The 24,393-nt window shown below is 50.2% G+C and overlaps 1 protein-coding gene across 1 annotated transcript; it reads left to right on the top strand.

The window, feature by feature from the left end:
• The first annotated feature begins 18,591 nt into the window (after positions 1-18,591).
• Positions 18,592-24,129, top strand: NYX (nyctalopin). Its single transcript, XM_032199792.1, has 3 exons — positions 18,592-18,709; positions 18,850-19,178; positions 22,681-24,129. Exons 2-3 carry the CDS (start codon positions 19,157-19,159, stop codon positions 24,078-24,080), a joined length of 1,422 nt encoding a protein of 473 aa, XP_032055683.1. The 5' UTR covers positions 18,592-18,709; positions 18,850-19,156; the 3' UTR covers positions 24,081-24,129.
• The last annotated feature ends 264 nt before the right edge of the window (positions 24,130-24,393 follow it).

The raw sequence follows: 24,393 nt of genomic DNA, 5'->3' as shown, positions 1-24,393 counted from the left end.
CTGCCAGTGTGACTTCTGTGACCAGTGCATACAAGCCATGGTCTTGAAACCATCTATTTGACTGGGGATGGGATGGAGTTAGAGTAATGTGATGTGGATTTTGGTTTTGTTAGGTGCTAGCATGAGCTCTAGGCAGTGACCAAGTGCAAGAAAGGCTTGAGCAAGCAGTACGCAGCTGAGGCTCTCATCATGGCAATCAAGTTGCGCTGTATATCTCATTAAAAGTGTGTGTCTGTAGCCTGCTGAGTTTGTGAATCCTCCCATCAAGTGCAGTGTTCACTGTTGCTCATACTGATCAGTGTGTTCATGAAAATAACCTGTGGCTAGCTACTGCGCTCTATTAAACTACAAATCTCGAGTGTTAGCTTATTCTTCGGGAGGGGGAGCAAGTGAGAGGTCTGTAGTTTCACACGATGCTGTTCTGAGCTCATCCACTTCACTGAATCTGTTGTAGAATCACACAAGTCAACCTCACCGGACAGTGATTGATAACTGGATAGCTGGAGTGAAATCTGGCTGGTGAATGGTCACCAGTGGTGTTCCCAGGGGTTGGTGTTGGGGACCATCTTCTTCAGTATCTTTATTGACGACTTGGATGAGGGAACTGAGTGTAACCTCAGTAAATTTGCAGATGACACCAAGTTGGGGGGAAGTGTTGATCTGCCAGAGGGTAGGAAGGCCCTGCAGAGGGACCTGGACAGGTTGGATCAACGGGCAGAGGCCAATGGGATGAGGCTCAACATGGCTCAGTGCTGGGTCCTGCATTATAGCCGCAACAACCCCATGCAGTGCTACAGGCTTGGGGAAAGAGTGGCTGGAAAGCTGTGCAGAAGGATCTGGGGCTGCTGGTTGATGCTTGCCTGAACATGAGCTGGCAGTGTGCCCAGGTGGCCAAGAAGACTAATGGCATCCTGGCTTGGATCAGGAATAGTATGGCCAGCAGGAGCAGGGAGGTGATCGTCCCCCTGTACTCAGCTCTGGTGAGGCCATACCTTGAGTGCCATGTTCAGCTTTGGGCCCCTCGCTACAAGAAGGACATGGAGGTGCTTGAGCGGGTGCAGAGAAGGGCTAGGAAGCTGGTGAAAGACCTGGAGCACAAGTCCTGTGAGGAGCAGCTGGGGGAACTGGGGGTGTTCAGTCTGGAGAAGAGAAGGCTCAGGGGAGACCTCATTGCTCTCTACAACTGCCTGAAAGGAAGCTGTGGGGAGCTGGGGATTGGCCTCTTCTCACAGGTAACTAGTGAGAGGATTTGAGGAAATGGCCTCAAGTTGCACCAGGGGAGGTTCAGGTTGGAAATGAGGAGACATTTCTGCTCAGAAAGAGCAGTCAGGCACTGGGACAAGTTGCCCAGGGAGGTGGTGGAGCCCCCATCCCTGGGGGCGTTCAAGGCAAGGTTGGACGCGGTGCTTAGGGACGTGGTTTAGTGGGTGACGTTGGCGGTAAGGTGATGGTTGGACCAGATGATCTTGGAGGTCTCTTCCAACCTTAACGCTCCTGTGATGATTCTATGATTATTGTTGAGGGAAAGATTGCTAAGGCTATAGAGATGACAAAAATACTGCATGAAACTCAACGTTTTTGTCAGGAAACATACCAGCTTGGATTATTTTTGTGGTCGTGCCAGCCTCCTAGTTGTTTGCTTGCTTTTGTTGAATTATTTGCCTCATATGTTGCAGTGCTCATGTAAGTAGTCTCCAGAAAGTCATTACTATAACTATTCCCAGTTGACAGGAATATTACTCAGTAAGCTGGGGTAACTTGCAGATGATTAACAAAGCAGACCTGGACCAGAGCCAAGGCTAGGAAAAGTCTGAGTTGTGGCAGAGTCGTCCACTTGTTCATCTGCCAGAATCTGGTTCACTACTCATAGCCTTAGCCATTTCTTAGCATTATTTAGGGAAGATTGGGAAGACTTAAAAGATCCACAGCACTGACAGCCTTGGCTATCTGTTTAGGATAAGCTTGGAAGGAAACTATTGCATATTTAGTCATAAGGCATGCTGCATCGCTGCAAAGAGTGTTTGTAAGCAATTAAAATCCTGCTCTCAACCGCATTTTGTCAAGAACGGATCCAGTGTTAATCCTGCCATTTTGGGGGAGATTTGCCATGTGTATCATCTGGGTTTGTTAGCAGAAAAATATTGCCGCCAAGTGAGTTCCGTTGTTCAAATAAATGTTCAAGCAGTATGTTCAGAGCACAGATTACGCTGTGCTGAATCTGGTTAATGATCTGTACAGGTTTCAGCACAGTGGCAGTGTCAACATATTTGATATGGTGGAAGCCTTGTTCTCGCTGGTTTGTTCAAACTAAATTTTCCAGGGGAGGTGTTTTATCATTTCTTCGAGGGAGAAGCTCTGATAGCTGAGGAATGCAGACTTTGCAGGGAAGGCTTAGGTACAATCTGGAGTAAATTGATAGAAAGCTTTTGGCATTATGCACCTAAAGACATTCAGTACAGAAACTGTTTGCGATTTTTTCAGTAGCAAGGGAGCTGATCTCATCTCCTTCGGTAGATGTCTCGGTGGGGAAGACGTAGCCATAAGCTTGAGGAGGAAGCAGTGAGAATCAGGGTTAGGCAAAGACACGAAACAGCTGACATCTCTTCCGAGGCATACCTTGGGTCAGTTGCATCATCGTGCTGCAACTGTTCCTGTCTTGCTCGTCCTCACAGCGTAAGATGTGAACTTTCTCAAGCACAGACTGTGGCACCCCATCCTATCTCATCTGTCATCTCAGCTGGGACTTCTAGTTTCTACTTGAAAAGCAATCTACGGGTGGATTCAGCTTGAAAAAAAATCTGCCTAGTAAGAGCATGGGACTTTTCAGCGTATTCCTTGAGACAGCATAACAAGACAAGTAAATGAGATTTCAGATAGCATTTTTTAAATAATTACTTCTTATTTCCAATTCAATTCCCATTGTATACTTTGTTTTTTTTTTTTTTTTTGTCTCCTTCTTGTAAATTCTTCTTGCACTCTAAGCAAAAGCAAATATTGCTTCTGAGTGCTTGAGATCTCAGATGTTCATGTGGTTTGAGAGCATTTCTTTGAAGCAAGGGAAGCAGGCATTTAGAAAGGGCTATTTACAGAGAAGGAATGGCCAGAAACTAAGGGGACCAGGAGTTGTAATCAAAGTTGTTTACCGCATTTGGGCTGAGCTTAGTCAGAGATAAGATTCAAGTTATGGGAAATGTTCTCAGAAGAAATGTAAAAGCACTTCCAAGCTGAGGACTAGCCCGTGGAAAGAGAGCACCGCGTTGTTGAGGTTTCCCAGCTCTCTTCTATTCATCTGTGTTTGGAGAAGGTAAGCTATGGATTCTCTGGGTGAAACAACTCTGCGTGTTTGTAGTTTTCAGTTGTGCAGGTCTAACAATAGAGTGGAATCATGCACTTGAAAGTTTCCTTGACTTTCCTAGCAGCCATTCCAAAGAAGGACACATCCTCTCCTCCCTGCTCCTTAAACTGCTGAGAAGTCTGATCATTAGACTTCTGTGGAATTGCAACATGCTTTAGGGACAAAATGGAGCAATTCCCAAGGGGACTCGAGTACATGCCTATTTTATAGAGATAAATTAGATGGTGGCCCCACCCCAACCACTGGAGCTTCTGCAGTGCTTCTCACAAGTCTCAGCATGCTTTAAAAAAAAAAAAAAAAAAGCCAATGTTGCCAGGGAATAAGCACAAAGCAGCCAAGCAAGAGGCCAGTGGTCGAGTTAGAAACAGAACCCAGAAGCCCAAAGTGTCAGTGCATTCTCTGCGAGTGACCCCGCGTTGCTCTTGTTGTGCAAACACCAATTTCCTTTTGTGATGACGTGGGGAGCTGGGAGCAGCGTGAGGCCCTCTGTCTTAGCCTGGGAGCCAACAGGCTGCAGCCATCCTTTGAAATGTGGTCAGTCCTGTAGCAGCAGCTCCCTGGGAATCAAAAGTTCCCCACGCAAGATGAGCTTTGTGTGATCATCAAGGTGTTAGGAGGTGTTTTCTGTGACCGCTGGTCTGGTTTTCGGTGGTACGTCCTTGCGTGATAAGACATATCTCTTGCTGTAAAACTCTGGGCGATTTTGAAAGGAGTTAATCAAGATTTTGAGATATGCTTTGCCAAAACCACTCATGAAATGGAGGCAGGTTCACGCTGTATGCTGCAGTTTAGATAAAGACTTACTAAGAATTACACAGATATATTGTGCTTAGGGATAAGAGATGAGTTTCCAGGTGGATGATTCAATTAGAGCTCACATTTTTGTGTGGTACATAGTCTTCCAGCTTCCCTGGCTGTTGAGTGATTCTCTTTCTGCAATCACTAGATGCTCTGTGGTGAGGGATTAGTTCTGTGCTAGGTTTAGCCCCCCACCAGTGTGCCTTCCTTAGAGTCCCAAAGATCTGCCCTCATCCTTCTGAACCAGGGAAACCTTTTTTCCCCAAACTCTTCAGCCACCATTTGCAACCTCTGCTTGGTTTGGATATTTTTGTACATCCACCTGCTTTCTCTAAAGCCAGAAACTTCCTATCGTTTCTCTTGGTATAGCTGTGGTGCACTTGTGGGGGACAAATCCGTGCCTCCAGATGAGGGGTTTGCAAGGCTAAGGTAGGATCTCGTAAGTAATAGGTTCTGTCTGAGCTACAGGAGTATTGCTGTTCAAGGCTTTTTTCCTTACAGAATTACTACTTTAGGTTATTTAAACATAGCTCCTCCGGGTCGTTGAGCTCTTTTAACCCAGAGCAGTTATCTGGTGGAACCGTAATGGATATGGCTGTAAAAATTTGCACGTAGTCCTCCAAAATAGCTTTATGAGCTATTCAGCATCTGAATTCTTAGCAGTTCAGGAGAAGATATAGTTGTATGTTGAGAGATGCTTTTTTTAGTGCTTTTTTCAGTAGTATAAAAATACCAGAATGCAATGACTAAATAACCTCCGAAGTAAGGAAGAAGCTAGTTTTTATTTGCATGATATGTTTAATTTTCTTTACCAGAGTGTGCTGTATTTTTAAAATTAGACCTGGATGGGATGCATTTTCCCTTTTACATGGAATCTTTCAACTTTAATTTTTTTCCTCCATACCGATTCAAAACATAGGATCTAAATAGCAGCATCTTTCATGTCATATTAAGTTTGGGTTGTTTGTTAACTTCAGGCTATTTTTTGTTCGCTGTATTAGAAATCTCATTAACGTGCCTTTCTTTCTAAATCCAGTTCTCAAAATGCACTATTTTTAAATGCCCAAGGTTGACATTTTGACATCTCTGAACCACTTCTTACAATTGCATCATCTTACACACCTTTTTTTTTTTTTCCTTTTTTTTTAAGAATCAGCATTTTCTTTCAGCCACGAAACAGTTCTGTTGAAGAATTCCTGACCAGCTCTATCATCATTTCACATCGATGTGCCACCCCATTTTCTTTGTCATATAACCGGAAATTTCAGTACGGGGGTGACATGGATTCGGACTCGGATGCTCTAACTTCAGAGCTCATGAGTGGGTGTTCTCTGACAACAAAAATGTGGGGGTGAGCTGCTGAACTCCAGCAAGCAGCAGGTGCAGCTGGGCTGCCAGCAGTTTTATCTTGTTCATTGTATTTTTTTCTATGTTCATTTTACGAAGTTAGCACCAATTTAGAAAATACAGCCTCAGCAGCCCCTGTATTTGGTGTATGGATTGTAGAGGATATCGAATTTATAGCCCTGACCTGCTCTCAGAAATGTAGTTAGAACTTCTATTGGATTCTTGAAAACTGAAGTGGACTCTTCTACTTTGGACTTTTCTTTTGTGGTTTTGTGTACCATACAAAGCTGATTTTGCTGAGGCCTTTGCTAGAGTTAGAACATCTTGGTTAATGCTCTAGCAAAGCAATTTTCCAAGCATGGAGGCAGTGTTTCCAAAGCATCCTAGCGCTTGCAGTTTTTTCTCTAAGACCCAGCCTTTTTCTGGGTCTGCCACTTTGGGGGAAATTCATGCCTTGAAAAAAAAAAAAAAGGCAGCTCAACCTTCCTGCAGCAAGCTGTGGCATAGGCTTTGTTCCTTGACATCAATAGCAAAATGGGAATAAGATCACAGCTGCGGCTCTGCCTGCTTGTAGGATGTGGGAAGAACATGACAGATCCCAGTGGCGCGTCCTGATCTGTGAGGATGTGAGTTGTGGTGGGTGAGGCAGGGAATGCTGGAGACACCGATTTGTGGGGGAGGTTGGAGGGGTGGCAGCTGCGTCCATTGGCACTGGTACAGGCTGGCTGCTGACACCCATGGGCTAGCGGGAGGATGTGCTCCAGCAGCTTTGTGGGTAGAGAAAATGTCCTGGATTAGTGCTGACAAGAGCCGGGGAGAGAAATACTGTGAGAAAGGAGTGATGGATGTGAGTCCCTCCTGGGCTTTCTGTGCAGAGTACCCCCTCCTCACGAGCAACATACCACGTTTTTACTTTAAATGTCCTTATGTATCACTTCCCACTTCAGACATCTCTTGGTTTGCTTCCCAGCATGAGGGTTATTTAAGCCATTTTGAGTCATTTAACTTGGGATAATTCAGTTTGCCTTGGACAAGGCTTTTGCACACTCAAATGCTTTCAAAACTTTCTTCTGTTCCAGTGTTCATGGTTTTATGTGGAGGCATGTGTCACATGTATTGCAGCTACTCATGTGCCTGTGTATTTTGGTGGAATGAAGCCAGGTCAGAGGAAACCTGAGGCCTCAGAGTGCACAGGGGTGTAAGTCACGGAACTGCACCTGTCCCAGCCTCCAAACTTCTTCCATCTGTTTCACCATCTCTCTCTCACCTTGTTCCCAGCTTTAACACCCACAGGGCTCCTGTCTAAACTCTTCCAGATCATCTTTTTATCCCTTGTCTAAGCTTGTCGCTTGTGGGATATACCTCCTTTTCATCACTGTATTGAGTTTATGTGGCAAGGTTTGGCAGTGGGGGGAGGTTGTATGGGAGGCCTCTGTGAGCAGAGCCCAGCAGCTGCCCCCTGTCAGAGCAGAGCCAGCTCCATCCGGCTCCAAAAGGGGCCTGCTGCTGGCCAGAGCTGAGCCGGGGAGTGACACTGGGGATGGATGGACCCCGTGGGACGGAGCCATGTGGGAGCAGTGCTTGAAGAGCTGCTGCCTGTGGGCAGCCCCCACAGGGGAAGGACAACATCCCGTGGGAGGGACCCCACGGGGAGCAGGGACAGGGAGGGACCCTGAGGGAGCGTCAGAGACAAAATGCTAGAGACTGACCGCAGCCACCATTCCCCGTTCCCCTGTGCTGCTCAGGGGGGAGGAGGTAAAAGCATGCTGTGGTGCTCCACTTGCCTCCCATCTCCAGCAACGGAGTTGTGAGCCAGCAAGAAATCCATGTGGCGTGCAGGAAAACCCTGTGGTCCTGCAGCCTCTCGTCCCATGTTTGTATAGCATCCAGTGGAGTAGTCTCTTACCTGAAGTGCTATACATGTACAAATACATAGTATGGAGGATTAACTCTATAATTCATACAGATTGATGGTAGTGAGAGAGCTTCTTAGGGAGGATGCTTCACAGCACTTTGTTAGGCCTGCTTTTCCTCTGATCTCCCTGAAGTGTATCACCTGTGGGCTTTGACAGTGTCATTTGCTTTAGGACATTCCAGGGCTACCTAAATCTGTGTTTTAAACCTCCTCCACACACAGAATCCAGCTGTGACAACCTTGGGCTCTGTACCCTCTTGCTCCAAGCTGCTGTGCCAAAATAGAAACAGGCTTTTTCCTGGACGGGCTTTGTCCTGAGGTGACCTCTTGGTTTGTGAATGTGTTCTGACTTGGCAAAAAAGCAGCCATTTGAAATATTCAGCATGACAGCTGGGAAACTGTGTGCACCGTGGTCTGGTGACTGACAGGAGGAGCAACAAGTGCCCGCTGCAGAATGACGCGGTCGGTGCCGGAGTCAGCCCTGGCAGGTTTGTGAGCACATCTCTGCTCTTCTTCTGTACCTCAGGCGTGGAAACGCTGCTTTTGATGTGAGTTAGAGAAGCGGGAGATGTGAGATGAAAGGCAAAGGTCATAAAATCCATCACTGGCCCAGGGATGGACTGGTGTTTACATGGCACCTCCTATTTATGTAGCCTCAGGCGTGCAAAGCTAAAAGAGGATTTGGCTGCATGTGGCTTTATAGGGGCAAAGTGCTCCAGTGACCTTCCTGGGCTGTAAACTTCATGCTTGATTCTTATCTATTTACAGGTAAAGAAACAAGTATTTGAGCAGCAAAGGCGTGTTACCCATTTGCCACAAAACCCATTTGTATAAATCTCAATTAAGTCATTCTTGTTAGTGAAAAAGAAAAGCCAGCACTTACCACAAATCCCATGACAGTGCATTTATGACAGTTTAAGTCAGGTGAATAAAGGTATTTGGAGGAAATTTCTGTTAGCTCCTTGGCATTTACTGTAGTGAGTACTGTATTGGAGAAATATATATATGATTTATCCCAGTTGGAGTTACTGCTGGGCCCCCAGTTTGAGCTCATATACAGCACTGCAGACAATATGCTGGGATGGTTTGGTGTGAACAATGCCCTTCGCTTGTTTAGAGATGTTTGCTTATTCTTTCTCTTGGATTTTTCATGTCCCAGGTGAAAGCACTGAGTTTTCCAGGCTTATCAGTAGATTAAATTTGGTGAGAAAGCAGAAAACTCAGTCATTTCTTTTCAGCTAGTTTATGATATATAAAGGAACACTGAACACTGTGTTTCTTTTTCTCCCCAAATGAGGAATGTCAGGTAGACTATTTCCTGCCTTTTTCATCTCTCTTAAGAATACGGCATGGGAGGCCTCAGAAGTGTAAAACTGCTTTTCGTTAATCAAAAAGACAAGAGTCATGGAGCTTTAATAGTAATTTTTTTTTCAACAGTTCTCAAACATTTGTGCTACATTAATTTTGATGATACAGGTTTTTTAAAGGGGCTGAATTAATCACTTTATTTTTTTTTGTTAGTCAAGTGACACACAGGTGATGATGTATCCTCTGTCAGAAATCTGGTAGATCCTCCTGGAAAAAAAACACAGCATTAAAACCAGACCGAATTGACAGTATTTAAAAAACAGAAGTGGAAAACATGCCTCAAGTCCCTAACTGTTACTGTCAAACAGAAAAATGTAAAATGTGCGTTTGGTCTCTTGTGTTCTTGGAGACCTCAGCTGCGTTCAGTAAATATATTCAGTTACTAGGGGTAACTTGGATGATGCTTAGGCGCGGGGAAGCAGAGGGAAGGAGGGCTGCTCAGACAAAAAGCCGACACGTGGGTGCAGCTGGGCGAGCGTGCGTGTGCTGCCTGAAGCTGCAGCCTCGCAGGGAAGGGATGAGTTAAAGCGCTGGTGGCTCACGGCACAGCTCGTTCCTTCTGGAGTATGAATACCAAATGCAGAGCGTTTTTTCTTTGCTATGTTAATGGCTTCGGGAGCGCCTCCACGCCTGAACTGGGCACATGTGTTTTGTACAGGTGTTGGACAGTGACAACACACAGGCAAATCGTGATCTTCATGCCCATTTGAAGAGGCTCGGCTTTGCAAAATGTAAAGCCAGGGTACGCCACTCTGTCTCCCAAACCAGACCCTAAAGAGGTGCAGTTGTACCTAGTAAGGGCACAAACGGCTCATATTTGCTTTACATTTAGATCAAGCTGTGGCGCATTACCATGAGAACATTACAACCTGTATTTCCAGCACAGTCACTTGGCTGTCACGAATAATGCTGTCAAGTCAGGGAGAAGGAAAATCGAGGACGCCCAAAATAAATCTAACAATGTGCTCGCACACACTGCAGCTGTATTGCATCTTGTTTATTATGCGCAGCTCTTCTTCCGCCGCTCCTCCCACCCTGTTAAGAAAATGTTCTGAAGGTTTCAACGTGGAAAGCCCCGCGGTTGCTGATGCAAAATGACAGCAGTAAAGTGGTTGTGATTGGCACCACCTCCAGACCGGGTCTGAAGGCTTTGTTTACAAGCTGCAGGACTCTTTGCATGAGGCTGCGCTCAATATGGTGCGCAGGAAATCTGGTGGTGAAACAGTATATTTAGTTGTATTAGGAAATGGAAACACATCCTAAAGGCTAAGAGCACCAAGTGCTGCTTGTGTAATGCTGTGTTACGTTTACAAGATATCCGAGCCTGGCTCTGACTGGCTGCAAACAGACTTCTGGTGAAAAAATGAAATAAAAATGCAGACAGCCTGGGAGAACGTCTTCCAGATTCCTCGTAAAGACTTCATACCAATTAGCAAAGTTAATCCCAACGTGGGTGCAGCAGGCTTTGCATTAGGCCATGCAGATACTGGGGCAGGACTTTGGTGTTTACAGTACCAATACCAATATTTACACAGGCTATAGGCTCGAGTGATAGGCAACCAGACTTGCCACGAGAGCAAGGGAGGTGGTATTGCTTAGAAGGGGATGGTAAACAAAGTTATTACTACCAAGAAAGTGGGAAGTCAGGGCTGTGTGGGCTGAATTTTGTCCTTATTTGGCTTGGGGGAATTATGTGATTTTATTCTATGACTCAGAGTTGTTTTTACAGCATTTGCGTCACCCAGCGAAGTTGAATCTGCATAAGGCCCAGCGTGTTCCAGGAGGGAATATTTTGTTCTGTAATGTGAACTCGCTAACACAGACTGGCAGCTTTCTTGTTTGGCTTTTTTTTTATTATCACCACCGCTCAGGCACAAACTGCAAAATTTCTCCGAGCCGTCAGGTTGTGTTACCACGGGCAAGCAAACGCAGCATCAGGGAAAATCCTGACACCACTCGGAGAGGCTTTTTATAATTCAGCAGGAGTGATTTTCACTTGCTGAGGGGGCTGTAAGCTTCTGATTTGCCTCCTTCAGCCTCCGTTCGCGTGTGGAAAAACACAAGCCTGTGCGCTGGTTAGGTAATTTAACTGCTCTCCTCAGTTCCACCCGGATTTGGCCTTATTTCACTTTCAGAGCCTCTCCCATTACAAGTCATCCCATCAGAGGTGCCACAAGTTAGTCACTGCCCTGGAGTGCCTGGGGTTTTTCCATCCAGGAGGGTTGCTGCGGGCTTTGGCACGCGGCAGCGTAAGGGGATGTCGGAGCTGAAAGGTGAGCTCGGGCACCGGTTTGAAGATCCAGCAAATCCAAGCAGATCCAAATTTAGGGCTCTTCAGGCCAGATCGCGGGCGCCGCAACCCCTGTGATGCAAAGTGCTGATCCAGTCCTGGCACACCCTGCCTGTTCAGACGTGTCCGCGTGTTTCTGAGAAGTTATTTTGGTGCTGGCAGGCTTCGTGGCAGGTCAGGCGGTGGCTGCCCGCGCGGCTCTGCGGGGCTGGATAGCGTTTCTCTTCCTGCAGCTGGCACGGAGCTGTCAGAGGAGCATGACACTGCCATAAACACCCCCCACTGGCTAATTGGACAGAAATGAGGGTGCCGTGCCCGCACCCGGCGGCACCGGGCAGGTGGGATTTTATTAGGGATTTTATCCCGAGACCGGGCGTAAGGTGCAGGCGTCCTGGCAGTGCTCGCTCCCCGGCTCCCTGCCTCCTGCGTCCAGAGGAGAAGGAAACAAAACGCAGCCGATGCGATTATCGGCTCATTAGCCGAATCCCATCAGGAGCGGCCACTCCGCACGTTCTTGGTGATTTAATTCCCCCGTTTAATTAAGTCCTCCCCTAGACACGATTAGCTCACATTAGAGACTAATTACCTGTTAATTTTCAATTTGGCCCTGACTGAGCTTTCTTGCCTCGTGTCAGATTTGCTCCAAAACTGCCTCTTCATCTCTCGGTCGGGGTTTCTGTTGATCTTGCTGCCTCCCATGCCACCTGCACGATGGCAGTGGTGCTGGGGGGGCTCCTAGAGATGCTGCCCCTTCCCCATCCTGCTGGGTCCTTCCCACCCACCTGGGAGCTGCCATAGGGACGTGAGTACCCAAACCAGAGATTATTTACAGCACGAAACTTTCACCTTTGCAGCTCCTGCTCCACTGGTGCCCACTGACTGTGGACCTTGAGGTTTTATTTGCTTATTTTTTTAATCTGTTTGAGTGTCTGTCAAGCCAGGCAGGCTGGACCTGAGGGGGCTGCATGTGGCCAGGGCTGGCTGCAAGGGGAACTTTCGGTGCATGGTGCACGGGGAGTTTTTCCTGGGGTCTGCTCTCTGCTCCGGAGGGTGCTTCTGCATTTTATTCATAGGATGGTACTGTGCAAAATGCAGAAGCTGTCCAGGAAACAGAAGGCAACGCTTCCCCCACCGCCACACCCCCCTGGACGTGTTTGCAAGAGCCCCGCTGCTATTTCGGTGCATTTCTGCCACGCAGAAACCTCCTGGCAGTATCTGTGAATCGTGCAGCACAGTGTCACGGTTTCGACAGGAGGGGGTGACAGTCCTCTTCTGATCCACGCCAGTCCGCAGCTGCCTGCTGTTAGGGCACTTCTTCAGAGGATGGCGGGCTGTGGGTTTGCCTCTCCCCACACCACGGAAAGCAAAAACCTCGCCTCTGCTGCTGGCCAGTACAAAGCCCAGGGCTGCTTGGAGCATAGTTTTAAGTTTTTTAATTCATCAGTTCCACAACCTACTCGTTATTTTGCAACTTTCAGAATGCACCACTAAAAATCATAGTGGCAGTCCCAAGCAGCAAGATTTCCTATCTTTCCCAGCTCGCACCCATTGCTCTGACAGTGGAGAGTGTGGGTGGCTGCCACCAAATGCACCCAAACAGCTTCTGGCAGTGCTCACCAAGCACCAAGGAGGGTGAGGATGTTTTTTGGGTGTCCTGCGGGGTGCAGGGATGCGTGGCCAGGGCTGTGAGCTGAGCTGCTTCAGGAGCTTGGGACGCGGCTGCTGCCTCAAACCCTGCAGTGGTGAGCTGCAAAAGTGTGCTGTCACCTGCCAAGGGAGCAAGGAGACAAATTATGAGTTCAGGAGATGTGTGGGAACGTCGTGGGAGATTAAATGATCCTGGCTTTCCTCACGAGGTGACCCCAGGACAGGACCAGGCTCCCTGATCTCCTGGGTTTCCTCCACCCATCTGTGGCATAGGAGTGGGGACAGGAAAGGAGATGGCCTTTGGTGGCCCTTGGTGGTCCTTCACTCTGCTGTCCTGCCCTGTGAGGCACTAGGATGCAGGTGGGTGCAGCCAAGCAGTGCCAGGCACGGTGCCACTTCCCCATCCCACACCTGCACCCGCACATGCTCCATGTGTGTCCCCGGCACAACTTCTCAGAGGAGAAGTGTGAAAGCTCTGCCGAAATCAAAAGGAACCAATAACCATAGTAAAAATTTCTGTGTAGAATTTTTTTTTTTTTTTTTTGAGGGCTGCGGTGTCTTGCAGAGCCCTGGTGTGATTTATTTTTAATGCTGCACTTCTAGCGCTCCCTTCACCTTTCTCACGGCTCCGCTTGAGCGATGCGGTTCTGCAGCCTGTACGTTCCCCTGCCTCTTCTGCGTGGTGTTCACCTCCTCAGTGTCTGCTGTTTCCCACCGTCCTCGCGCAGCAGATGTTCTCTGTTACAACGCAGAGCGGGCACGGTAGCGCCAGCAACTTGTTGCAACACACTTGTTGCTAAAGCGCAGCTGGTGCTAGCACAGCTTTTCTGACAAGAGCAAGGAGAAGTTTGGGCTGCCCGACTTTCTCTGTCCCTCGCCCACGGGCCAGCAGTTCTCAGTGGTTCTGCACGCAGCTTACCTGCTCAGCACCCCTGCAGGAAGCTGTCACTGCTGCAGGCTTCCTCGTGCTAGTTCCTTGGCTAGGAGGGGGTGAAAGGTGTGTGCGTGGCTGAGGGAGGACTCGGCCACGATGAAAAGCTTTTAGTGAGTTCTCCTGCTGTGTTTTCAGCCAAGTTCTCGATCTGGGGCTCGATTATTCGGTGAATGCGTTTCCATTTTGATTATATGCTTGGGAAGGCATGGTAAGTTCATTTAACAAATCTTCCAGATCACCTGCAAGTGCAAACTGTGCTAACCGTCTGCTTAGTGTGCTGATGATTACGCTGTTGAAGTTCACTTCTGCATAGGTGATTGGCTTCTTTCCTATCTGCCGGCACCTAGGTTAGACAACAAAATTATCCTTGTGTATCAATTAACAGGTAACGACGAGTGCTTTGTGTGATGGGGTGCCCCATGTTACCTGGGGCTCAGAAGCAGTAGTCCAGTGGGGAAGTAGGACAGCAAGCAGAGCACAAATTACCTTGCAGCATGGTGCCATGGCCCAGGAGAGCTTCTGCTTTGCTCCCACCAAGCACCTGAGCTGGCTGCAGAGCAGGCTCCTGATGCGGGGCCAGGTAAGTGGTGAACAAGCCCCAGATGTCTGTGCTGTACGAGGGGGAGGAGGCAGCACTGATCCTGCCACGTTGGTGGGAGATGTTAATCACCAGGAGGTAAATAACCTGCCTGCCGAGGCCTGGGGGGCTGTTGGCTTCAATAACATATCGCACGCTGTGGGTTGGCTGTAGAGAGGCTATTCCAAAAGGTGTTTGCAGGGCTGTGGAAGCGGCTTTATGAAGATGGATGGACTTGCCAGCCGCGAGGGAATGGTGAAGCGTTTCCATCGGCTAACAAGGAACTGAAAGCTGCTGGCAGCCTGGGGAAAGTGCAGCCCAAGGAGCTGAGCAAGAGAAAAGCATCTCTGGGCTTGTCACACAGGACAGAAATGACCCTGCAGGGCTGGGGCAGGGCAGCCAGGACAAGCTGCTTGAGCCCAGGACCGCAGGCCCTGCATCCCTACGTGCCATCCCTACAGGAAATAGGGCAGGCTGGCTGGATCTGGCACTGCTGGCCGTGCCATCTCCCTGTCTGCCTGTGGGACACGAGCAGCAGCTGCTCGAAGGCAGAAGCAGGGGAAGACAGCAGCAGCCCGGCCCCAGGTCAAGTTTTACCAGCAACCATTTGTCCCTGAAATTAAACATCTGAGTATGGCCAGCCGGCTTGAGGAAAAAGAAATGTAGTCGAGGCCAAGACTCGGAGTGGAGAGGTGGGAGATGCAGATTCAAGCCCTCAGCTTTGGTTAACAGAGAGCCAGATTCCCTCTCCCTCCCCAGGGCTGCTCTGGGTATGGGAGGGAGCGTCCCCATAACCCCAGCGATGTTCTCCCTGTGCTGCAGTACTGTGACAGGAGGTGGGAGCTTGCTTCGAGGGTGGGTGGGTACCTATGGCTACTCCTGCCTTGTAGGAAGTGCCATGGTTGATGAGCACGAGCAGGACATGAAACCGGGTCAGACGGACAGGCTGGGAGAGACCCCATGAGCTGCTGTGGCCAGGATGCCATCAGCAAACCCTCGCACCAGGCAGTGTGGGGGTGTTGACCTTGATGGAGCCACGGTCTGTCCCCGGGGTAAGAAAAGCTCTTTGCTTTGTCTGCGGTCAGCCTGAGGTGTCACTGCGCTGTCGGCGGGGGTTTGGGCTGTCTGACAGTGCCCTAGCCTGTGGTTTGCGGTGCGCTGCGTTTGCTTCAAACTCCCTACTCTAGAGTGTGCTGTTCCCTTTCACAAGACGCTCGTGCTGCTGGCTCCAGGCTCCTGGGTCTCTGCTCCCACCACAGGGTATGGCTGTGGTGCAGCTCTGCCCGTGTGGGGACGCAGGTTGGGGCTCAGCATGGAAGCCCAGGCCAGCCCAGTGAAGGAGAAACCATACAGCGGGCTGTGCTTTGGCCTGTAATGCCTGCCCAGGGGGAAGACGAGGTCACTCAGCAGAGGCTGCTGGTGTGAACTGGGGGCTAAAAGCACCGAACTGGTCTTTGGGGTGAGGCGGGTTTATGGCTGAAATGGATGGAAGGTCTCCATGCAAGTCCCTCCGACCCCACAGCGATGAGGAGTGTTGGTAGGGCTGCAGCAGCACGAACGGTTCCCCGAAGGGCCTCAGGAAGCACCAGCAGGGATTATACAATTCGGGATTTCTTCCTAAGGCTGTTGGGGTGTGCAGGACAGCTGCTGCCATGGGAAGAGGGAAGCGGGCACCCAGCTGCGCAGGAAACCGAGGCCGGGGTCGGGTGAGGGGACACAGGGCCCTGGTGCCACCGGTGGTGACGCAGGGACCGCAGGTGGTGGCCAGCAGCCTGTGTAACCAGCAGCAGTGCTTGCTGGTGGGGAGCACGGCTAAACCCTTAACCTACGTGAAGTTTTCAAGCGAAACACGTGGAGGAGTGAGGGGGCTGGCCCTGCGAGGTGTGCCCACGGAGCTGAGCCAGGGCGGCCGGCCGGCATGTGCTGCCTGAGCAGGGTGGACTCCTCCAGGTCATGCTCCGAAGTCTTTTATTCTCCAGATTCTTTAATTCTTTCACCAGAAGATCAGATGAAGACATTATTTACTTCTTCTTTTTCTTCCCAGTGGCAGCACAGCTCATGAGGAGGAGCGCTTGGTGGCAAAGCATTGGCGGGGCAGAGGGGCAGCAGTGAGGGCTGCTCCCAGCCCCAAGCCCTCACCAACCAGCCCTGAGTCACGCTCTGACAAATGTCAAGGTGTGGTTTAAAGCCCGAGTTGTTTTCTTTTTTTTTTCTTTATTTTTTTTTTCAAACACAAGCCTCTTTTATCTACCCCTCGGTAGACAAGCTTTTCTGCCTGAGCAGACTGGAAACTTCTCACCAGACCTCTTTCTCACGTTGCCATCTCATTTCGGCACCACGGGTGGTCAGAAAACGAAGCTGGAGCTGCAAGGGCTGGCAGAAGGCACTGTGGTGGTGAGCTTGACACTCCTCTGGGGCCCTGCTCACACAGCAATGCTTGCTGGCCAGCTGGCTGCCCACAGCCAGAGAGTTTCCCAGAAATGGAGACCTCAGTGCTCCCCACAGCAGCCTCCCCAACTTTGCTTGCGCCGAGGCGGTCGCATCTTCTCAGTGCTGTGGTCGAGAGGCATGCGTGGGCTCGTGAGGGTCGGTGACACATGGAAATGTGCTGCTGCCATCCTCGGAGCTGCTGCTATCAGCACGGGGCAGCACGTGGGCTGCTGCAGGTGCTGCTGCCTCCAGGTGCTTCTGCAGCATTGCTGCCGGGGCTGCTGATTTTGCAACATCCTGCCACTGTCACCCCTAGATGTGACTGCTGAGGTGCACGCAGCTCTCAGTTTAACAGCTCCCTCGAGCCCCCAGGACCTGCTAGTCCCCATTGCCTGTTGTGGAAGAAGAGCAGGGAGGCACAGGAGAGCGTGCACATCGCAGCAAAACTCTGCTTACCTGGTACAGAGCAGCCCCTCCTTGCTTGTGACAAGCAGATTTGTTGCTGTTTTGCAAACCAAACAGCAGGTCCAGCCCCTGGGGAGCTGCTGATGGCTCACACACCAGGTTGCCCCTGAGCCCAGCATACCCTCCCTGCTGACCCACTGCCTCCACTGCTTGTCCGCATTGTGGGGAAAAAGGAGACAGGACTAAAGCTTCTCCCCTCACAATCTGCTTTCTGCAAGCAGACAGGTTGTGATTTCCTGCTATTCTCACGAGAACCAGGACCTAAAGGGAATACACCAGCTGGTGAGTGCCCAGCCCGTGGCACTTTTGTCCCCACGAGGTCTCCAGCAGCTTCGTCTCAGTGGCGGTGACTGCAACGCACCCAGGTGGGCTTTGCAAATCTCTTTCCTCCGGAGTGCAGTCAGCAGGGTGTAGAGCAAGTGGGCAGGATGGGGGTGGACCTGCAGGTGGTGGGGAGAGGCACGCGAGCCCCAACTCAGCACCCCATAGGCACGCTTCCTTCGGATAAACTCAGTGCTGTGTGGGTCAGCCCCTTCCCTCCAGCCTGCCCCGCAGCACCAGCCTGTTCGGATGCTGGTTAGATGCAGGTCACTTTAGAGAGGTGCCAGCCAGATGCCTTAAGACTGAGGGAAAGCCAAGACAAAGCCAAAATAATGCAGCTGGCTGCTTTAATTTGCAGGAAGAGCCAGGCAGCAGCAGGCTGGTCCACAGGCGAATCTTTCCTGCTGTATCAAGCATAAATTAATCAGGTATTCCATTTCCCGAGGGGAAGGAAAAAAAAAGAAAAGAAAGAAAAAAAAATAAGCAGAATAATTCACTTGGAAATAAAGACTAGAGCCATTTTTCCCTTTGACATGTTGAACGCAATTACCTGAGGCATGGGAGGCTGAGATAACTCACTCACTCAGCCCCCACTCTCCGCAGAGACTGTCATCATTCTGCCAGAAAAGGCTTTAAAAAACAATTCACCTCCTGAATGCTGAAACGCTGCCACGTACCAAACCTGTCCTGACGATTTCCACACACCAGCTGCAACTCCACAAGCAAAATGCTCCCTTCAATGGGGCAGTGTTATTCTCAGGGCCACATACACCATGCAAGCTCCCTGTGTTTGCTGTCCCTTTTCCCCTCCTTTAGGAGCAAAGCTCACCGACATCCTATTTGGAAAGCTCAATTAATTGCAACCGTAAGCCTGTGCTTGCCCCCAAATATAATCACATTTAGGCTGCACCCTCCACTCCCACCCCCTTGGCCATTATCTAATAGGCAGTGGAGTAATGGCTTTGGGTAATGCTGTTTGAATGGCAGGCATCCAGTTCTGGCCTGGTTTATTATTTTTTTTTATGGTGGGGGGAGTGTAGTTGGGCGGGGGGAGTTTGTCTGCAATCCCTGTTTTGCTTCTGGAGCTTTAGAGGACAGACATATTCTTCCATCTCCACTAATCCCCCCTCTGATACTGAGGATTTTCCTGCCATTAAATGATAGCTTGCGAGAAAAAAAAATGCCAACTTTCCCGAGGCAGACCCGTGCAGCTAATGGCAGCCTTGTGAGCAGGAGGGAGGACACAGCCACAGCCTGGCCAGGTAAGTGAGGCATCTAGGTGCTTTCTGCTGGGAATTTTCATTTGGGCTGCTCAGTGCTAGTCTGGCGATGCTCTGCGCCAGCACTTCTTGCCTGGGGAGGCAGCCAGTCCCTGACCATTGGCGATCTGTTCCCACCTCAGGTAGGAGCACACCCTTGGCACAGCTGGCGGGCAGGATGTGGACCAGCTCGTGAAAAAGATCAGCAAAAGGCTGCAGGAATCGCTCAGAAGCTCGGTGGTGGAAGGAAGGCGGGCGCGGATTGCTGGGGACCGCATCGATTCAAAACCGTGTGTGAGAGGATCCTTTTTCTAAGCATAGACCTTGCCGTGGGACAATGATGCAGGCAAATGACAGAGGCTGAAACCTGCCTCAGCGCTTCCCGTGTGCTTTTAGATCCCTCACGTTTGCCTGCCAGACCTGAAATGCCACTAGTGAATAATCAAGGTAATGTTTGCCATCATTCTAAATGGTGAGTAGTACTCTTATTCTGCATTACCCAGTAGCGCGTTAGACAGATTGTTCTGAAAGGTGTAGGTTAGATACTCAATTACTGCAATCATTGTCTCTTCATCCCTCTACAATCTCTGCAATTATATTTTTTTTAGTCTCTCACTCTTCCTTTCAAATACCGAATTAGTATATTATGTAAAAGAGCAAAAGAGATCATCCCTGGGTGGAATTTTGTTTATTCCTTAATCTCACCAATATTTTTTACCTTAATGCTATATTTCACCTTTTTTTTTTTTTTTAAACACACATCTCATCTGCACACATCTGTGCCAATGAACTGGAGGCACTGTCCAGCTGCTGCCCTGCCTGCCACGGTGTTAAAAGCGAAGAGCATCCTTTTGGGGGAAAGAATAAGAAAGGCAAGGCAGGAATGTTTCATGCTGTGTTGGTCAGAGGAGATCTGAACAACAGTGGAGACCAGGTCTCCTGTGCTCCAACCGGCAGCTTTGCCCGAGGGTTTGGTGGGGTTCAGACAGAGGATTTGGGTAGATTTCCTTTGCAAGAGAAAGAGGGAGAATGACACAAAAAGTCACTGCCAAGGGGCTCCTCTGAGCTCCTGTTGCAGGGGGGTGTTTTCTAGTTGGCTGGTCCTCAAGGGCTTGCTTTCTGTGTTCTGCACAGTGCGAAGAGTTATGTTTGTAGATAGACATCTTAAACCTGTGCTGTGAAATGCCACGAGAAGGCCTAGATTTAGCTCTAATATACCTCGTGCATAAAGAGAACAGGCTGGAAAACGGCTTGGGTGCACACTTTTTCTTTATCAATCGATCAGAGAGCAAACAGGGAGTGGAAGGAGAGAATTTTGTTCACTTCTACACTGCACACAGTGCACATAGCTGCTGGGGTAGGTCTGCTCCAAAGGCCAGAGACATGACTGAGATTGGGGCAGATGTAGTGTGGCTCAATGTAAACATTGAGCTTGCCTGGGACAGCCTCACCTGTAGGACAGCCTGTGCACATAAGCCCCGCTGGATGTCATCCTGAGCCTGTGAAAGGCTCTCGCTCCAGAAGCAGTACTTCCATCAGTTGTTTCCAGACAGCCACTTGCAGCCAAATGTTTGTGAACAGGCAAATCCTTAATCTGTCTGGACCTCAGTTTATGTAACTGTGCATCAAAACCAACACATGCCCCTGTTTGCACGCAACAACATGGAATGGTGCAAAGGGCAGCCAAAGACAAGGCCCTTGTGCAAAGACAGAGCCATCTGAGGTTTGTTGTCCCCTCTCTTGGCCTTAGGATCTACATTTATTGCCTACCTAGGGCCCTGCACGAGGGGAACTTTCCTTTAGCTGCAGCTGAGGAATAAGTAGAAGGGGTCAGGAGAAAGGAGAAGATCATATGAACAAGCAATCAAGCAATGACAACCTGCATAAAATCCTTTCCATCTCTCAAAGTTCTTCACTGTTGTCTATTCTCAAGATCAAGTTTTGCTAATTCTCCAGTCATGATAGCATCGCCAGGCTTGGTGAGACCCAAATTTCAACAGAGGCCAGAGCTAAAGGCCTTCTGGGTTGCTCCCTCCACATATTTAGATCTGCTTTCCATGCTCAGTGGCTGGGACAGTTCAAGCAGACCCAGGCTGGGACGCTGCTGAGTTGACATGCCGTCAGCGGGGACCTGCGAGGCGGCAGGTTTCACAGGTCTCATGCCTGAAGAAGCCACAGGCACTGCAAACTCACAAGCGCCATACCACACGTGTTGCTTTCAGAAAAGGTGGAGGAAGGGCAGAGCAAACACGGTTCAAAGTGTCATCTGGTCCGTGCACTAAAGCCCTAGGTGCTGCGAAAATAATAATAGATTAATGTTTGCTGAGCCTGCCTGGCACATCGCCTCACAGGTCTGGCTTAATAAGAATCCCCTCAGGAACACAGCTGTAGTGAGCAATCACTGTGCTGCACAGCAGTGGGGAGAGGTGGTCCTGCTGCCGGGAGCACCCCTCCAGACAGCAAGCCAGAGCGTGGGGGAAAGCCCCTTCCTTGCCCTTCGGTCCCTGGGGCTCACCAAGCACGTGGCAGAGCTCCTGTGGTCCCAGCAATGCTGTTAATAAAGCTGGCTGGTGGTAAAGATGGTAAAAAGTATGAAAGGGTTGTGCCTGTGTGGGAGCCAGCGAACAGCAGCAGCAGCAAAATCATGCAGAAGCTGTACCACTGTTTCCTGCTAATGACTGCATGGAGAGGTTGCTGGTGTGACAGCGAGGAGCAGGTAGGATGTGCCTTTGAGAGCAGTTACAAAACGAGATCTGTTTTCTGTTCCTGCTCTCTAACGAATTTATGTCTTAGGCACCTGGTTGCCTAGGTGTTTCCACCCCCCCCCCAAAAAAAAAAAGCCTGTCAAAGCAGGCTGATGTCTCCTATTCCTTTCGTTCTTCTCTGATTTGTCCCCAGGAGCTTTCACCTTCTCTTCCTTGTTGGACATCTGCCTGCTTGGGACTAACTTGAAAAGAAACCACAGCACCCACACACCTCCCAGGTGTCATGCTGATAAAATGATGAAGTGGCTGATCCCATCAAGCCTAAGACACTGTGGTGACTGTCTAGAGAATTGGCAGAACAGTAGAAACTGTGCTGGAGGGTGCAGAGCATCTCATTTGTGATGAGATCACTAAGAAAGCATCTGAACGATACTCCTGAATTTGTCTTTCCTCGTGTCTGTCTACTGAAACGTAACAGGAATCTGTTTTTAAATGCTGTACAGCATCCTTAGCAGCTGACAGTTCCACTTACAGTGCTGCACCAGCTCATGGTTTTGGTGGAAAAACACTAGATTTATGAACAAAGAAAAGAAAGAAGCAAAAAGCATGAATATTGACTTGCCCCAGGGAACTAACTGATCTCCCCTGCCCGCTGCTGGGACAAGCATGCACTGCCCTCCTCCCTTCCCCACACAGAAACACCACAACCCACACACAGCTGATGGCCTTCAAAGCATCTCGGCCAGCTCCCCTGGCCAAACCCTGTCCCATCAGCTTTTGGTGACCAGTCAGGGGGATGTGGTCACAGAATCACAGAGTGCCTGTGGTTGGAAAAGACCCTCAGAGGTCAGTGCTCCAAGCCCTGCTCAAGCAGGGCCACCCACAGCAGGCCGTCCATGCCACAGGACCGTGTCCAAGTGGCTTTTGAAGATCTCCAAGGAGGAGACCCCACAACCTGTCTGGGCAGCCTGTTCCATCCAGTCTAGATGATTCCCCCCCTTAGGGAGAGAAACTCTTCAGAAAGGATGGTGTAGGGACCTGACCCTTTCTCAGAGGGTTTATAAACCACCAGCAGATGTCTAGGAATTGCTTACAAGGGCTTCTTGATCAGCGTGGACACATGAGTGGCGGGTGACAATTAGCCTGGCTGGAAGGGAGGCAGGGACAGCACAATCTTCTCTCACACCTAACACATTTACTAACGATGTTTCTCTCTCCCCTTTCTCTCCTCCCACACCTCCACGGGGTCGGCGTGCCCCTCTCTGGCAGTGATCCTCTGGGTGCCCCGTGCCCACGCGGTGTGGGCCTGCGTGCGGGCCTGCCCGGCCAGCTGTGTGTGCACCCAGGAGCGGAGCTGCTCCGTCCTCTGTGACCGTGCCGGGCTGGGGCAGATCCCCAGCGAGTTCCCTTGCGAAGCCTCCTCCATCAACCTGGATAAAAACAGCATCAAGTTCCTCGCCGAGAGGGCCTTCGGGACGTTGCCTTCCCTCAAGTCGCTGTCCCTCAACCACAACAACATCTCCTTCATCACCCCGGGGGCTTTCAAGGGGCTGCCCAGCCTGATGGAGCTGAAGATGGCCCACAACGAGTACATCCGCTACCTCCACACGCGGACTTTCACCGCCCTCAGGAGGCTGGTCAAGCTGGACCTGGCGGACTGCAACCTCTTCAACATCCCGGACAGGATCTTCATCGAGCTGCCCGCCCTGCAGGAGCTCCTCTGCTTCCAGAACAACTTCCGAAGGATCCCGGGTGCCATCAGGGGCATGGAGAACCTGACCCACGTCTACCTGGAGAGAAACAGGATCGAGGCGGTAGCCTACAACTCCCTGCAGGGCCTGATCAAGCTGAAATACCTGAACCTGCAGGACAACAGGATAAATGTCATCCATGAGCGAGCTTTTCAGGGCTGCCGGAAGATGGAGTACCTGTACCTGAACGACAACCTGATCAGTGAGCTTCCAGAAAACTCCTTTGACGGCCTGAGGTGCCTGAAAATGCTCAACCTGGGGGGGAATTTCCTCAGGAACGTTTCCAACACCTGGTTCCGGGACCTGGTGGAGCTGGAGGTCCTGTACCTGGACCGCAACAGGATCAACTACATCGAGGAGGGGGCTTTCGAGAACCTCACCAGCCTGGTCTCCTTGCACCTGAACAGCAACAACCTGACGACCCTGCCCTTTTCTGTCTTCCAGCCCGTGTACTTCTTGGGGCGGCTGTACCTCTTCCGCAACCCCTGGGAGTGCGACTGCCGCATCGAGTGGCTGAAGGAGTGGATGGAGAGCTACGGGCTCGTCAGGGACATCCCCTGTGCCTCCCCATCCTCGGTAGCTGGGATGGACCTGATGGACGTGCTCTATGACAGATCGCCAGAAGGGTACTGCCTCGACCCGGTGGAGCTAAACATCACGTCCGACAGCCCGACCCCAAGCGGAGAGCCTTTCTCCACCACGGAGAGCAAGTTCAACAGCCTTATCTCTAAACTCTTGCTCCAGATGGGCCTTCCTGAAGAGGTGTCAAACACCACCGAGGTCTTCAGTAACGCCACGCAGCTGGATGGGCTGGCTGATGGGGCTTCTGCTGGGGCAGGGGAAGGTGGCCGCAAAGCCGCCTCCTTCTCTTTTCAGCTCCCAGCACTTCTTACGGTTGTTGTTTTCCAGAGCAAGTAGTCCAAGGGCTGCCTGGAGCATGGGTCCTGCTTAAGCATTTAGTCCCTGTCCCTGCCTAGCCCTGGGCACCACCTGGGGCTGCTACGCCATCTCTTGCAAAAAGGAGAACGGCACCTGGGGAGGGTCTGGGGTGAGGACAGCGTGTTGGCTGAGACCTCAGATGGGGTTTTTATCCTTTCTCCCCCTGCTACCCTGGCACATCTGCAGGAAAACCAGAGAGACACGTTTTCATCAAAAGTCTCAGAGGAAAAGCTATTTCAACACAGCGGCGTACTCATTAATGACTGTTTCAAATGTGTTCTTCTTTATCAAC

The sequence above is a fragment of the Aythya fuligula genome, chromosome 1 (genome assembly GCF_009819795.1).
Source record: "Aythya fuligula isolate bAytFul2 chromosome 1, bAytFul2.pri, whole genome shotgun sequence".
Classification (NCBI taxonomy): domain Eukaryota; kingdom Metazoa; phylum Chordata; class Aves; order Anseriformes; family Anatidae; genus Aythya; species Aythya fuligula.
Note: the sequence above shows the minus strand (reverse complement) of the source record. Positions and strands in the feature narration are given on the sequence as shown.